The following is a 16,060-nucleotide window of genomic DNA, read 5'->3' as shown; positions in this document are numbered from 1 at the left end:
GTACTGGGTCGTACTGGGCTGTATGGGCTGTACTGGGTCGTACTGGGTCGTACTGGGTCGTACTGGGCTGTATGGGCTGTACTGGGCTGTACTGGGCTGTACTGGGTTGTACTGGGCTGTACTGGGCTGTACTGGGTTGTATTGGGTCGTACTGGGTTGTACTGGGCTGTACTGGGCTGTATTGGGTTGTACTGGGCTGTATGGGCTGTATTGGGTCGTACTGGGCTGTATGGGCTGTACTGGGCTGTACTGGGTTGTACTGGGCTGTATTGGGTTGTACTGGGTTGTACTGGGCTGTATTGGGTTGTACTGGGCTGTATTGGGTTATACTGGGCTGTACTGAGTTGTACTGGGCTGTATGGGCTGTATTGGGTTGTACTGGGTTTTATTGGGCTGGGGGCGCTGGGCCCCACTGCGGCCTACAAGGCCTCACGTCCCCGTCTCCATGGCAACCCCCCGTCTCCCCGCCCGGGAAGCGCAGGCGGGACGCAGAGCGCTCCCATTGGTCAGAAGTTACAGCGCTCCCCCTGATTGGCCGGCGCTCCCCGCCCTCTGCACACCTGTGCCTGTTTCCCAGCCCATCACACGTGCTCTCCGGTTGACGTGACAGGCGGCTTGACCAATGGCGCCGAGCGTGGGGCGGGGCCACCCGCACCTGTCCGGAGGGGCGTCGCCGGGTTGGTCCATCCCAGAGGAGGCGGGGCGACTCCTGTCCAATCAGCGCGAGGGGGCGGGGCGCACCTGGGCGGGGCGGGGCCGCACCTGGGGCGCGGGGTCAGTCAGTCGGTGTCAGTCAGTGGGAGCGGCCGACACGACATGGCGGCGGGCGGGACGAGGAACGGCGGGACGAGGAACGGCGGGTTAATGAACGGAGCGGTGTGGGACGCGCTGGTGCTGAGCGCGGCGGCACGTGAGTAACGGGGGGGGGGGGTGAGGGGCCGCAGGTGGGAGCGGGGAGCGGCCTGAGGCCGGGGGGGGGCGGGACCCCCGGGATCCGGGACGGCGGGATGGGGGGGGGCTGCCACGGGGGGACCCGACGTGGGGACGCGGTGCTGTCCTATTGTTGTCCCGTCCTATTGTTATCCCGTCCCATTATTGTCCCGTCCCATTGTCGTCCCATCCCGTTGTTCCTGGTCCCTTCCCTCCCCCCCGTGGGGTCCCAGCGATCTGTAATGGGGCGCTGTGCCCCCTCTGCCCCCATCGCTGCCCCTTTTCTGCCCCCATCGCTGCAGCCCGGCCTGTCGCCGTGTCCCCGCAGTGGCCGCCCCGGGCACATCCTGCCCTGCAGGTTTGGGGAGAATAACTGCGGAAATGGCTCCACAAACAGCCCGACCTGCCAGGGCCGGCACCAGCCATAGGGACAGGAATGGGACAGCAATGGGGACGGCCATAGGGTCGGACGGCCATAGGGACAGCAATGGGGACAGCCATGGGGACAGCCATAGGGACAGCAATGAGGACAGTAATAGGGACAGCCATAGGGACGGACATGGGGATGGTCATAGGGACAGACAGCCATAGGGACAGCCATGGGACAGGCATAGGGACGGCCATGGGGCGGCCATAGGGGCAGCTATGGGAAGGGGAGCGGCCGTGCGTCCCACTCCGGGTTAATGTGTTACCCAAAGGCCGAAGTTTGGCCTCTCCCCATGGGGTTCCCTTCCGTCAGCGTTCAGTGACGGTGACGGGGTCCCCCCCTTTGTCCCCCCCTTTGTCCCGGGGCATTGACCCCTTTGGGGCCATGGGGATGGGGGGGGGCAGGTGTGTGACCCCTGTGACCCGGGACGTGGTGGCCCCACATGGGGTCGTTGTGGGGCCGTTTTGGGGCCGTTTTGGGGTCGTTTTGGGGCCGTTTTGGGGTATTGTTGCCCTGTATCCCCCTCTCCCCCGTCCCCATTGTGTGTCGTTGCGGCTCTTCCCGTCCCCCCCCCCCTCCCATTTCCTGACCCCGCTGCTGTTTCCTGCACCACCCCCCCCCCCCCCGCTTCCAGGTGCCCCCCCGGCACAGGGTCCGCTCTCTGGTCTCACCGCGGTGGCTCCATCCCCAGCCCTGGGTTCAATGCGGCTCTTGGGGACCCCGCAGCGGTTCCCCCTTGGACCTGGGTGCACCATTGGGGTCTCCCAGCTGTGCTGTGGGGTCACGGCTGTGGTGTCCGCTGGGTTTGGGGACACTTGGGGTCTCGGAGGTGCCCCCCCCCCCCCCCTTTGGCTTTGGGTAGCCGTGTCCCCCCCCCCCCCCCCATCCCCATCCGCTCCCTTTGTTGGTCCGGTTCGGTTCGGTTCGGTTCGGTGCCCCGGGCGCGGTGGGGGCGGCGCTGGGCGGTGTCAGCGCTGACTCAGCGCCGCTGGGTCCGTCCCGACCCGCAGCCCCGGGGGGTCCCGGCCTCGATCCGGCACCGGGCGGGGGGGGGGGGCGGCGTGGGGTGAGTGTGAGGGGGCGGCGGTGCGTGACCACGCGTGTGCGTGACCGGAGCGTGTGACCGGAGCGTGGGGAGTGGAGCGAAACCGGGAGGTGACGAGGGCGGCGGCCGGAGAGACGGGATTTAGAGACGGGATTTTCCGGCTCCGCTTGGGGTCACCCCGTGCCCCACATCGTCCCCTCCTGCCCCACATCGTCCCCTCCTGCCCCACATCGTCCCCTCCTGCCCCACATCGTCCCCTCCTGCCCCACATCGTCCCCTCCTGCCCCACACCGTCCCCTCCTGCCCCACACCGTCACCTCCTGCCCCACAGCGTCCCCTCCTGCCCCACACCGTCCCCTCCCGGTCCCTGCGCCGCCCCAGGAGCCGTGACCCCGCGCTAATAAACCCGCAGGTCGGGAGGTGCCGTTAATCACCAACCACATCTGGGCACTGATTAACGAAGCTGATAAGGGAGCTGATAACGGGTGGGTGACGCAGAGGGGTCCTCCCCACCCCCATCTATGGGGACCCCTCCTCACTGAGCCGCCTCCTGTCCCGCAGTGTCGCTGGTGGGCGCCCAGGTCACCCAGGAGACAAAGGAAGTGCCCGAGAACCAACGTGAGTCACTGCGACCCACAGCTCAGGGCTGGGCGCCCCATGGGGCCACCCCACGGCCCCATTAACACCCCACAGCCACTGAGTGCCCTGTGGCCCCATCAACCGTCCCATCATGGCCCCATCAAGTGCCCACTGGCCCCATTAACCACCTCATCAAGTTCCCTACGGCCCCATTAAGTGCCCCACGGCCCCATCCTCAACCCCATGATCCCGTTAACTGCCCTGCAGCCTCATCAAGTTCCCTACGGCCCCATTAACCACTCCACAGCCCCCATAAGTGCCCCACAGCTCCATTGAACGCCCCACGGTCCCATTAACCACCCAGTGTCCCCATCAATAGCCCATGACCCTCATTTGAGCCCCTCCTGCCTCCACACGTCACCCCTATGGCCCCACTGAGACCCAGTGTCCCCACTTGAGCATCCCATGACCCTCCCGAGCCCCCCACAACCAACAGGAGCACCCCCCCATCCCATATAAGCCCCCCAGGACCTCCCCAAGCCCCCTATAGCCCCTATAACCCCTATAGCCCTAACCTTATAGCCCTCCATGATTCCCCCCGACCCCATTACCCGCAGTGGGGGGGTTTGGGGCTGTGCTCCCCCCCTGAGCCCCATCCCCCCCTGCAGCCGTGGACATCCCGTGCTCCGCGTATCGCTCAGCATGGAGGGACGCCCGCATCGAGTGGAAGTTCCAGCAGGGATCCTCGCTCGTGCTGTTCTACTACGCGGGGCAGCTCACAGGTACAGCAACGGGCCTGGGGCTGCAGAGCTGGCTGTGTGTCCGGCTGTGTGTCCAGCTGTGTGTCCGGCTGTGTGTCTGTCCATCTGTCTGTGTGTCCATCTGTGTGTCCGGCTGTGTGTCTGTCTGTGTGTCCATCTGTCCATCTGTCTGTGTGTCCATCTGCCCCCCCCTCCCCGCAGAGCCCTACAAGGACCGCGTCGTGTTCTCCGTCACCTCCATCCACTTCAACACGGTGACGCGGGAGGACACGGGGAAATACATCTGTGAGGTGGTGGGGGATGGATCCCAGATCGCCAAGTCCGAGGTCAACCTCATCGTCCAGGGTGGGTCCCATCATCCCACATCCCCATGTCCCCACATCCCCATATCCCCATCATCCCACATCCCCATATCCCCATGTCTTTATATCCCCATCTTCCCCCATCCCCATGTCCCCACCTCCCCCACCTCCCCACACCCCCATTAGTGCTGGGCTGCAGCTGAAGGTTCCCATCTTCTTGCCTTGCACCCGCTGCTCTTTGCATCGCTGTTTCCCCATAGACCCCTTTGGGATCCCCCCTCTCCATCCTCCCATACTCTGCCCCATCTGGGGTCCCCCCCTCACTGTCCCCATGTAGCCTGACCCCATCCTTGGGGTCCTCCCTACACTGTTCCTCCCTCTGCTGACCCTTTGGGGGTCCCCTCCCTCCGTGTCCCTCCACATGCTGACCCCATCCAAGGGGTCCCCCCACACCCGACCCTTTTGGACCCCCCATCTGTGTCCCTCCATACAACAACCCATGTGGGGTCCCCCCTCTCTGTCCCCCCATGTACTGACCCATGTGGGCTCCCCCTCTCTGCCCCATCCATGCTGAAACGCCCCCCCCGCTGCCCCCCATACACTGACCCTCTTTCCCCCTTGCAGTCCCCCCCTCCAAGCCGGTCGCCCACGTTCCCAGCTCGGCCACCATTGGCCGCACGGCGGTGCTGCGCTGCTCGGAGTCGGACGGTTCCCCGCCCCCCACGTTCCGCTGGTACCGGGACGGGATGCTGGTCCCGGCCGACCCCAAAAGCAGCCTCAGCTTCCGCAACTCCTCCTACACGCTGGACTCTGCCACCGGGGAGCTGGTGAGCAACGGGGGGTGATGGGACCATGGGACCCCCGGGGGGGGGTGATGGACCCCATGGGACCCCCGGGGCCTCCCACCCCCACCCATGGGTGCATCCCCCCCCCCCCCGCAGACCTTCAATCCCGTCAGCGCCTTCGACACTGGAGATTATTACTGCGAGGCCTCCAACAACGTGGGCATGGCACAGCGCTCGGACACGGCCCGAATGGAAGCCAGTGAGGGATGGGGTGATGGAGGGTGCTGTGGGGTGATGGAGGGTGCTGTGGGGTGATATAGGGTGCTGTGGGGTGATATAGGGTGCTGTGGGGTGATGTCAGTTGCTGTGGGTGCAATGGGGTGGTGTAGGGTGCTGTGGGGTCCCATTGGGTGCTATGGGGTCCCATAGGGTACTACGGGGTGGTCTAGGGTGCCATAGGTTGGTATGGGGTTCTATGGGTGCCATAGGGTGGTGTAGGGTGCTGTGGGGTGCTATGGGTGCCACAGGCTGGAATGGGGTGCTATGGGTGCCATAAGGTGCTATGGGTGCTATGGGGTGCTATGGGATGCTGTGGGGTGCCATGGGGTGCTGTGGGGTGCCATGGGGTGCTGTGGGGTGCTATGGGGTGCTGTGGGGTGCTGTGGGGTGCAGCAGCACCCACCCCACGCCCCTCGCTGTCCCCCAGGTGAGGTCAATGTGGGCGGCATCGTGGCTGCGGTTGTGGTGCTGCTGATGCTGCTGGGACTCATCGCGTTCGGGATCTGGTTCGCCTACAGCCGCGGCTACTTCCGTGAGTACAGCCCCATTGTGCTCCACAGCACCCCATACAAAACCCCATACAAAACCCCATACATGACCCCATACATAACCCCACACATCACCCCATAACCCTACTCAATGCCCCACTCATGACCCCATAACCCCACTCATGACCCCACAGCTCACCCCATAACCCCACTCTCTCTCTTTCCTTGCAGAGAGAAAACCGTAAGCTCATCTCAGCCATCGCAGCCGGTTCCCCCCGGGCTGGGGCTGGCGGCCCTGGGACGGGGCGGCTCCTGGTGGGCGCTGGGGGGGGGGGGGGATGTTGGGACCCTCCTGATGGGCTGCTCTTCTTACAGCACTGCCTCCAAAAAGGTGATTTACAGCCAACCCTCACAGCGCAGCGACGTGAGTATGGGGGGGGATGTGGGTATGGGGGAGGGGGATGTGGGGGGTGTCCCCAAACCGCTGTGGGGTGACACTAATGGCCAAGGGGGTGGGAGGGGACGTAACCCACCTGCCCCCCATTCCCAAATGCCATCATCCAAACCAATACTGGGATCCTCCCCAAGTCCAAACCCATCCTGGGGCCCCATGGTGCCCACATCCCATTGTCTGTATGATAGTGGGGTCCCCCAGTTCCCAAACCCCTTTATCCAAACCGATATTGGGGCCCACCAGCTTCAATCCAAACCGATATTGGGGTCCCCTGCTTTGCCCCCCCCAACTCCGCTCTCTGTCCACAGGGGGAGTTCAAGCAGACGTCGTCGTTCCTGGTGTGAGGGGGGGGCAGTGGACGCCCCCATGGCTGCAGCTCCACCAGCTGAACTATTTGGGTTTTTTTGGGTCTTTGGGGTTGTTTTTAGGGGATGGGGGGGTTGTTTAGGTTCGTTTTTTAAAGGATCCCTCGGTGCCTTCCTGACGTCGGTCCCTTTTTGGGGCATCCCGGCCCCCTCCCCTTAAAGTGGTGCCTCATTGTGGCCCCCCCAACAACCCCCAGTTTGGGGTGGCCGTGCATTGACCCCATGCTTTGGGGGGGGGTCTGGCACTGCATCCCTATAGGGGCAGAACCCCCCATTGCCTCCTGTGGGGCAGCACTGGGGGGGGGATGTGGACCCCATTGCTGGAAACCAATAAACCATTGTCCTTTATGGAGCTTTGGGGCTGTTTCTTTTAGGGGGGGTAATTGGGACACAGCTCTGTGCCCCCCAACGGCGCTGGGGACCCCGGCCCCCCCCCCAGCCCCTTCCCAACCATTGATAGAACTTTTATTAATCCCTTCTTAATCCCCCCCACCCCCACATTGAGGAGGGGACCCCTCGACGGCGGGGGGGGGGTGAGAAAGCTCTCGTCCCCATGTCTCTATACATATATATATATAATATAGATTAGTGGCACTATATATAGATAAAGGTGTACACATCACCTGGACTCAGTGCAGCAAGGTTTGGGGGGGGGGAAGGCGGCCCCGAGCTGGGGGGGCTCCCCGGGGTTGGGGGTGGGGGTTAATAGGGCAGGTGCTCTACGTTAGCAGCAGTGACGGGCTCAGGGCCGTGTCCGATTATCGGTGTCACCCCCGTGTCCCCAGCCCCATTGATATGGGGGGGTTGAGGGGGGCAGCGCGGGGAGGGTCCCCTGGCTCTGGGGGCAGCAGCTCTGGGAATGGGGTGGGGGCTCTGCCTCAGTTTCCCTGCTGGGGTGGAGCTGTGCTGCTCCTCCGGGGGGGAAACTGTCACCGAGGGTCCCCAAGGCTGGAGGTGGCTGTGTGCCCCCCCCCCCCCCCGCAATGGGGACAGCAGCATTGGGTCTCTTGGTGGGGCCGGGGGGGTCCGGGGTTAGCAGAGTGTTATGGGGTGGGACAGGGATGGGGACAACGCTGCCTCTAAGTGGGCTGAGGTGGTGCCAGCAGTGAGGGGGGGTCCGGGCAGCCCCACACAGTGACCTGGGGGTGGGGGGGGATGGGGGCTGAGCTGGTGGCAGCTCCCCACTGTGATGGGGGCAAATGAAGCAGCAGCGGCGCCTCCAGGGCAGGAAAATCCAGTGGGGAAAATCCAGTGGGGGTGGATCCCGCTGCCGTGATGGAGGTGGCAGCTCCAGTGATGGTGGCACCTCCAGGGGCTGGTGGTGCCATCTCCAGGGCCAGAGGTGTTTCCCCATGTCAATGGTGGCATCTTAAAGGCTGGTGGTGGCAACTCCAGTGATGGTGACATCTCTGTGTCCTGGTGCCATCATCCCTAGGGCTGGTGGTGGCATCTTTAGGGCTGGCATCGTTCTCCCCGTGCTGCTGGTACCTGCAGGGCTGGTGGCACCTCCCCACCCGTGTGTTGGCATCTCCATGGCTGTTGTTGGTGACATCCCCATGGCTGTTGTTGGTGTCATTATTTCCATGGCTGTTGTTGGTGTCATTATTTCCATGGCTGCTGCTGGTGACATCTCCAGAGCCGGCGGCATCTCCCCGTGCCGGTGCCGTCCCCGTTGCTGGTGGTGCTGCCGTTGGCCGCCCCGGTTGCGGTGGCAGCTCAGACGTTGCTGATGCGGACGCTGAGCGGGGCTCCCTCACGCTCCGCCGCCTCCCGCAGCGTCTCCTCCAGCTTCACCTTCTCGGGGTCCCCGAACCGCACGGTGTCGCGGACGCAACACGGTGCCGCCACCTTCACCACCTGGTCGAAGAGGCTGAAATCCGCCACGTATTTCCCGCTGGCCGACAGCGAGATGGCGGGGCTGAACTCGTATCCCCAGAGGATCTCCTCGGGCAGGTAGGACGTGCGCACCTGGCACGTGGCGCTGGTGGACTCCACGGTGCCGCTGAGAATCACCACCAGCTCAAAGTCCCCCTCGCCCGCCCGCAGCGCCGCGTCGCGGAAGGGGCTGGCGTCGTCCACCACGTGGTAGAAGGTGAGGGGCAGGATGAGGAAGGGGCTGTCGGACGACGTGTCCACCTGGAAGTCCACGTTGAGCTGGTTGAGCCGCACGCTCTCGCCCTCCTTGGTCAGGTGCGTCTGCAGCAGCTTCCCCGTCACCTGGCAGCCGATCAAGAGGCTCTTGCGCATGTTGGCCACGCGGATCATCAGGCAGGTCTTGCCGTCGTGCTGGGCCACCACGGCGTTCTGGCTGAACTTGATGGTCTCCGCTCGTTTCTTGGGCCGCGCGATCTTGGCCAGGAAGGTTCCGGTGATGAAGATCTCCATGATGGTGGTGAGCACCAGCTGCGTGATGAGCAGCACGATGGCCAGCGGGCATTCCTCGCTGATGTAGCGGAAGCCGTAACCGATGGTGGTCTGTGACTCCAGGGAGAAGAGGAAGGCTCCGGTCAGCGTGTGCACCTGCATGACGCACGGCGTGTGGTTGGCCGGCGGCTCGAACTCCAGCAGGTCGCCGTGCACCGCAGCCACCAGGTACCAGACGACGCCGAACGCGAACCAGGTGCCGGCGAAGGTGGCGGAGAAGAGGAGCAGCTTGTAGCGCCACTGCATGTCGATGAAGGTGGTCCACAGGTCCTTGAGGTACAGGAAGCGCTTGTCGGCGATGTGCTCCATGCGCACGTTGCTGCGGCCATCCTTGGTCATGACGCGGCGCCGCCGCAGCGCCGTGCCGATCAGAGGGCGGCTGTCGGTCTGCGTGGTCTGGCTGTAGTACACCTTGGTGGCCGACGTCATCTGGGGGGGGATGGGAACAGGGTGAGGGGGAGAAACACAGGAGGGGGCTCAGGGGGAGGAATGGGGGAAGGATTGGAAGGATGGAGGAGAGCGAAGGGTTGAGATGATGGGTTGGGTGGATGGATGGATGGAGGGATGGATGGATGATGGATGGATGGAGGGATGGATGGAGGGATGGATGGAGGGATGGATGGAGGGATGGATGGGTGGATGGGTGGATGGATGGATGGATGGATGGATGGATGGATGGATGGATGGATGGATGGATGGATGGATGGGTGGGTGGATGGGTGGATGGAAAGCATGACAGATGGGTTGGGACAATGAATGAAGGCTGGATGGGAAAGGTGGATGGATGGGGTGTGGAGGGGGCAGAGAAATGGATGGGGTGGGTGGAGGTGGACGGGGTGTGGTGCTTGGATGGGTGTGAGGGGAGAGGGGGGTGACAGCACTGGGTGCTCCCTGGGCACAGTGGAGACCTGTCCCAGAGCCAGCCCAGCCCTCTATCAGCACATCCATCCCAACATCTGCCTGTCCTCCTGCCCACCCACACCTCCACCATCACTGCTCATCCACCCCATTGTCCATCTGTCTGTCCACCCCCATCCAACACATCTCCTCCATCCGCCCATCTGTCCATCTGTCCACCGACACAGCCACAACCCACCCTCTCCGTCCACTTGTCTGTCCATCCATCCACCTGCCTATAAAACTGCCTGTCCATCCATCCCTCCGTCCCTTCTCCATCCGTCCATCTGTCCATCCACCTCCACCACATCCACCTCCTCCGTCCGTCTGTCCATCCATCCATCCATCCATCCATCCATCCATCCATCCATCCATCCATCCATCCATCCATCCATCCCTTGTCCATCTGGCTGCCCATCCATCCGCTCCCCCCTACCTTTGCCTGCCCACACGCTCCTGTCCGTCCGTCCGTCCTTTTATACCCTCACCCTTCACCTGTCTGTCCATCCGTCCCTCCTCCCTCCGTCCCCGTCCCCAGCTGCGCCCCCACCACCTCCATGGGGGCAGGACCTGGGGGGGTTGGGGGGGGGGTTATGGGACAGAATGAGGCCGGGAGGAAGAGGAAGGAGGGGATGAATGGGAGGTGACAAATGGTCGGTGGCAGCGCTTCCGTCCCGTGCCCGTCCTTGTCCCCCCGCGGCACAGAGGGGCCCTTTCAGCCCACGCCAACGTTTGGCCCCATTGCAGGGCACGGAGCCGGGGACGCGGTGCCGCCATGGGGGGTCCCGTTGGAGCCCGGTGCTGCCGCGTTGGCCAAAAAAGGGGGAGATGGGGGGGGTCGGACCGGGCGGCACCGAGGGGTCAGTCAATGAGAGGGGACAAGGCTCAGCGGGGACCTCAGCCCTGGGCCGTGACACCGTGTCCCCAAAGCCACCGTGTCCCCAACGCCATCATGTCCCCAACGCCATCATGTCCCCATTGCCACCTCCTGTCCCCCCCGGGTCCCCATGCACCCCTACCCCCCCTCTGTGGGGTCCCTGTAGCCCCTTTCCCCATCCCCAAGGATTGCTGTACCCCATTGGCTGCACCCCAACACCCCCCACTGGGGGTCCCTGTGCCCCATAACTCTCCCCATTCCCCTTCTGGGGTTTCCACACACCTCTTGGGGTCCCCGTACCCCTTCAGGACCCCCATCCAACCCCATAGGAGCACCGTACCCACTTGGCTGCACCCCAACACCCCCTTTGGGTTTCCTGCACTATTTCCCCCCCTGACTCCCCTTCCCCCCCCGACCGCCCCACTGCCACCCTACATGTCCCCGACACGGGCTGTGACATGGCTCCGCTTGTTCCCCGCGCACGTACGGTGCCGTGGGGCACAGCTGGGAGCCCGGCTCAGTTACCCATTAACTCCAACCCTATAACTCTCCTCCTGCCTCACCTCCCCCCTCCCCGATCCCATACAGCCATAGGGATGCACCCCCCCCTTTTCACTGTGACCCATTGGCATGGGGTGCTCAGGACCCCCATACTCAGTGACCATAAGCCCAAGGGCTGTGGGTGTCCCTATACGTGGTCCCTGAGACCCTATAGGGCATTGGGGTGCCCAGGACACCTACACAGAGGTTATGGGGTTCCAAGGACCATATATATATATGGGGTCTCTAGACCCCTATGGGAGGTCTCAGTGGCTCCCAACCCCAGGACTGTGTGTGCCCCTAAATATGGTCCCTGTGACCCTAAAGGGAATTGGGGTGCCCAGGACACCCATGCAGAGGTTATGGGTTATTCAGGACTCCTATTGGAGTTGGAGATATGGGATCCCGGAGATCCCTGTGCCCACGTTATGGGTTATATAGGAGATATAGGATCCCCAGGACCCCCATGTAGATGTTATGGGGTGCTCAGGACCCCCAAGTAACAGCTACGGGATGGCAGCAATGGGGACACTATGAAGTTGGTCCCATAGGGCTGTTGGGGGGGCGGGGGGGGGATGTGCAAGGGCGGGCAGAGAAGGGGGGGGACACGGGGACAGTGGGGCCATTGTGCGCCCCGGAGGAGCGGCCTCAATGGGGCACAATGGGGCTTTGATGAAGCGCTTCGTTAAGATTCAGAGCCATGTGCCCACTGTCCGTGTGTCCCCCCCCCCATCCCCCTGTCACCTCTTCCCCCCCCCCAGCCACCAGGTCCCCTGCCATTGTCCTGGGACCCCCACGTTGCCCCCAGATTTTGGCACAGCTGTAGGGTCGCTGGGGTTGGGGGGAGTTGGGGGGTCTGTGGGATTATGGGTTCCCTGGGGACTGGGGGCTTCCATGGGATTGAGGAGGGGTCTGTGGGGTTGGAGGTGTGCATGAGGTTGAGGGGTCCTTGGTGTTGGGGGGTCTGTGGGGTATCTGGTATTGGGGGGGGGGTCTCTAAGGTTGGGGGGTCCCTGGGTTGGAGGAGTCAAAGACATTGGGGGTCTCTGAGGGTGGAGGGTCCCTGAGGGAGGAGGAGTCCATGAGGTTGGGGTCCCTGGGGTTAAGGGGTCCCTACAGTCGGGGGGCTCTTGAGCTGGGGGTCCATTGGGTCGGCAGGTCCATGGGGCTGTGGGATCTGTGGGGGTGGGGGGTTGTCCTGGGGGTCGGAGGGTCCATGTTGTGCCTATGGGGGGGATGGCAGCGCTGGTGCCAATGGGGCAGATAAGGGCAGCAGGGACAGAGTGGCCCCAATACACCACAGAGAGTCCACAGCACCGGAAATACAGCCTCGTTATCCCCAACCCCAATTAACTGCAGCCAATTAACTCGAGTAACCCACACTCGATAGCCCAGACCTGATCAAATGCAAACCATAACCCACAGCTGATAACCCACAGCTGATAGCCCAAGTCTGAGATAACCCACAGCCAATAACCCACAGCTGATAACTCACACCCCATAACCCACTCCCCATTCCCACACTCCCCATTCCCACACTCCCACCCCTCTCTGCCCCCCATGTTGACCCCACAGCTCCATTCATCTGGCACAGCCGATCTGCTGCCCCACTAATCCCAACCCGGTTCATCCGGCCTTACCCACCCCGCAGCCCCACACGGGGTAACTGCTGTGGTTTGGCTCCGGGTTCATCCCACACACCCAACCTGCAGCTCAGGTAACCCACAGCCTGGTTAACCCACAGCCTGGTTGGTTAACCCACAGCCTGGTTAACCCACAGCCTGGTTGGTTAACCCACAGCCTGGTTAACCCACAGCCTGGTTGGTTAACCCACAGCTGAGTTAACCCACAGCCTTGTTAACCCACAGCTGAGTCAACTCACAGCCTGGTTAACTCAGATCTTATTTAACCCACAGCCTGGTTAACCCACAGACCAGGAAAGTCATAGCCTGGTTATCCCATAGCTCAGTCAACCACATCCTGCAGGTAAGGAGAAATGAGGTATGGGGAAATGGAGATGTGGGGTTAAGGGACTGTCTGGATATGGGGCCGTGGGGGACACAGCAATGGGGAATATGGGGATGGGGGACATGGAGACACAGAGCTGAGGGGACATGGGGACATTGGGGATGGGGTGAGAGAGGGGGACGTGGGGACATGGAGATGTGGGGACGCTGGGAGGTGGAGAAGGGGATGTGAGGATGTGGGGTCTGAGGACATAATGACATTGGGGACATGGGGATGGGGGGGTGAAGGACACGGAGATGTGATGGGGGATATGGGGATGGGGGATATGAGGACACGGAGATGGGGAACGTGAGGATACGGGGTCGGAGGACACGGGGCTGGGGGACGTGGATACGGGGCTGGGGGATGTGGGGACACACGGACATGGGGTGATGGGGGCACCCACGGGGCTGGGGACACTGACAGAGCCCCGTCCGCTCCACGAGGGACACGCAGCCCCCCCCCACTACGGGGCCTTTTTGGGGTGGGGGGGCTCAGGGGTCCGCGCCCACCCCCCAGCCCCACGCAGCCCCACGCAGCCCTTACCTTCGCTGTGGGGCCGCGGGGGGTGCGTGGCCGCGCTCAGCCCTCCCGCTGCCGCCGTGTCCCCATATGGGTTTGATGGGACGGGGCCCGGCTGGCACCGATTGGAGGGAACGGGGAGGGGGGCCCACGCGCGGGGGGGTGGGGGGGGCGTGGGGAGGAGCCGGCGTGGGGCGGCGAGGGGGGGGTGGGGGGGTTAATGGGGTGGAAAAGGAGCCCGGGGCGGGTCACGTTACCGGCTGTGGGGCGGGTGGGGGGGGGGGGAGGTTTGGGCACGGAGCGCCCCCACACCTCGATGTGGGGTGAGGCGCCCACGCGTGTTTCACATGGGGGTGGGCAGGGGGCGCTGGGAGCCCACGGTGGGTGCTGGGACCGGGCTTTGGGGTCGGGGTCGTGGGCAGGGGTCACCTCCGTGCGTGTGTCCATCCCCCCCATTGGTTGTGTGTGGGGTTGGGGGTGCAGCACCCCACTGTCCCACTCGTGTTTTGCGGGGGGCGGGACTGAGGGGACGGGCCCCCACTGAGCGGTTCTGGGACCCCGCTGCGGTTTTGGGGGCACGTTCGGAGCTCAGCCCACGCGTGTCCTTCCCCTCCCCATAGGATCGTGTGTGGGGTGGGGGTGCGTGGGGCTGCGTGTCCGTGGGGCCGTGGCCGCGTTCCCCCCCCCCCCCCACACGCACAGAGCTCCGCTGTTCCCGGCGCGGTTCCCCCGTGGCCGCGGCACAAAGAGCCTTTGTTCACCCGTGGGGGGTGGAGGGGAGGGGAGGGGCGACGGGCGGCCGTGGGGATTCGGGGGGGGGGGGGGAAATGAGAGGGGAGTAGAGGGGTCTCGCGTGGGGTCGAGTCACACGTGGGGGATTTAGGGATGGGGAGGTCAGGGTAACCCCCACTGTCCCCTCCCCATAAGTGGGGGGGGCACAGGGAGGTGACAGCCTGGAGGGGAAGGGGCTGCCCTGCTGCCCCATATGGCCCCATATGGCCCCACACAACCCCGGGGGGCTCTGACCCCCCCCAAGTGCAGCGCTGCCCCTCTGGGTGCACCCCCCCCCCCAGTTCAGGTTGGAGGGATGGAGATGGATGGGGGGAACGGGGGAGAATGGAGAGAATGGGGGAATGGGGGGGACGGGGAGAGAGCAGGCAGCACTGGGGCGGACTGGGACGGCCTGGGATGTATTGGGATGTACTGGGATGTATTGGGATGGACTGGGACGTATTGGGATGTATTGGGACGTATTGGGATGGCTGGGGACTTCGAGGGGGGAGGCAGCGATGCCGAGGGGGGCGGGGCCACCACGAAGGCCACGCCCCCCATCAGGCCATGCCCCGCCCCCCAAAGCCCCGCCCCTTGTCAGTCAGGCCACGCCCCCATCCCTCAGGCCACGCCCCCTCCCGTGTCCACGTGTCCGTACGGTCACGTTCCCAGCTCCCACCCGCGGGTGGGGGGCACCGCCGGGACATGGGGGGGGTCTGGGCCCTGCGCCGCGATCCCCCGTGGGGCCGGGGGCGGGGCGGGGGGGGCGGGGGGCGCAGCGATGTTTGTTCAGCTGCGGGGCGGGACAGCGGGGGGGGGTGGAGGGACACGGGGGGGTCCACGGCCACAGCCCCGCGTGGGGGGGAAGGGGGGGGAGTGGGGGTGTAAAGTGGGGGCACTGGGAAGGACTGGGATGGAGGGGGGGGTCTGGAGGGACTGGAAGGACGTGGGGAGCTGAGATGGACTGGGGAGCACTGGGAGGGTCTGGGACAGACTGGGGGGACTGGGAGAGATACTGGGGAGCACTGGGATGGACTGGGAGCTGCTGGGATGGACTGGGAGGGAGTCGGAATTCTGGGGGTACTGGGGGGATCAGGGACACTGGGAGAACTGGGATGGAGCTGGATTGTGATACTGGGGGGACTGGGAATAGTGGGACAGACTGGGGAGTGCTGAGGCAGACTGGGATGGACTGGGATGGCCGGGGATACTGGGGGGACTGGGGATACTGGGAGGATGCACTGGGATGGGCTGGGGGGGCAATGGGGGAACCAAGAGAACCGGGACAAACTGGGATGGACTGGGATGAACTGGGAGTTGTGGAGCCCTGGGGGGCTGCAGAGCAGCTGTGGGGGCACAGCAGGGATGGGAACTGGGAGCACTGGTGCCACTGGTACAACACACCCCCCACCCCCCAGTCGCCCTTGGGCTGCCCTTGAGCAGCAGCCATTGCCATGGAGATGGGGGGGGGGGCACTGGGGGGGCACTGGGAGTCCTTGGCTGTGGCCTTAACCCCCCCCTCCCCAGTATGTGACCCCCCCTCTGGGACTGGGGCCGTACTGGGAGGAGTGGGATCACACAGGGAGGAATGGGGATGGGGGAACTGG

At 64.2% G+C, this 16,060-nt stretch overlaps 2 protein-coding genes across 3 annotated transcripts; one reads left to right on the top strand and one right to left on the bottom strand.

Annotated features, from left to right (window-relative positions):
• The first annotated feature begins 785 nt into the window (after nt 1-785).
• Nucleotides 786-6,767, top strand: LOC146751472 (junctional adhesion molecule A-like). The gene is made up of 9 exons (XM_085534601.1): nt 786-910; nt 2,964-3,020; nt 3,650-3,763; nt 3,944-4,087; nt 4,669-4,871; nt 4,986-5,088; nt 5,536-5,640; nt 5,828-6,020; nt 6,359-6,767. The coding sequence occupies exons 1-8, from the start codon at nt 817-819 to the stop codon at nt 5,839-5,841; spliced, it is 834 nt and encodes a 277-aa protein (XP_085390727.1). The 5' UTR covers nt 786-816; the 3' UTR covers nt 5,842-6,020; nt 6,359-6,767.
• A 204-nt stretch (nt 6,768-6,971) lies between these two features.
• Nucleotides 6,972-13,840, bottom strand: KCNJ10 (potassium inwardly rectifying channel subfamily J member 10). 2 transcript variants are annotated; one of them, XM_015884292.3, is made up of 2 exons: nt 13,707-13,840; nt 6,972-9,268 (listed from the first exon to the last, which is right to left on the bottom strand). In XM_015884292.3, exon 2 carries the CDS (start codon nt 9,266-9,268, stop codon nt 8,132-8,134), a length of 1,137 nt encoding a protein of 378 aa, XP_015739778.2. In that variant the 5' UTR covers nt 13,707-13,840; the 3' UTR covers nt 6,972-8,131. The 2 variants fall into 2 exon arrangements, with proteins under 2 accessions (XP_015739778.2, XP_015739779.2); XM_015884293.3 differs by lacking the exon at nt 13,707-13,840 and adding an exon at nt 10,173-10,293.
• Between the last annotated feature and the right edge of the window lie 2,220 nt (nt 13,841-16,060).

This window comes from Coturnix japonica, unplaced genomic scaffold (genome assembly GCF_054131305.1).
Source record: "Coturnix japonica strain WE unplaced genomic scaffold, WE-NBRP24 Scf088, whole genome shotgun sequence".
NCBI classification, from domain to species: Eukaryota; Metazoa; Chordata; class Aves; order Galliformes; family Phasianidae; genus Coturnix; species Coturnix japonica.
Note: the sequence above shows the minus strand (reverse complement) of the source record. Positions and strands in the feature narration are given on the sequence as shown.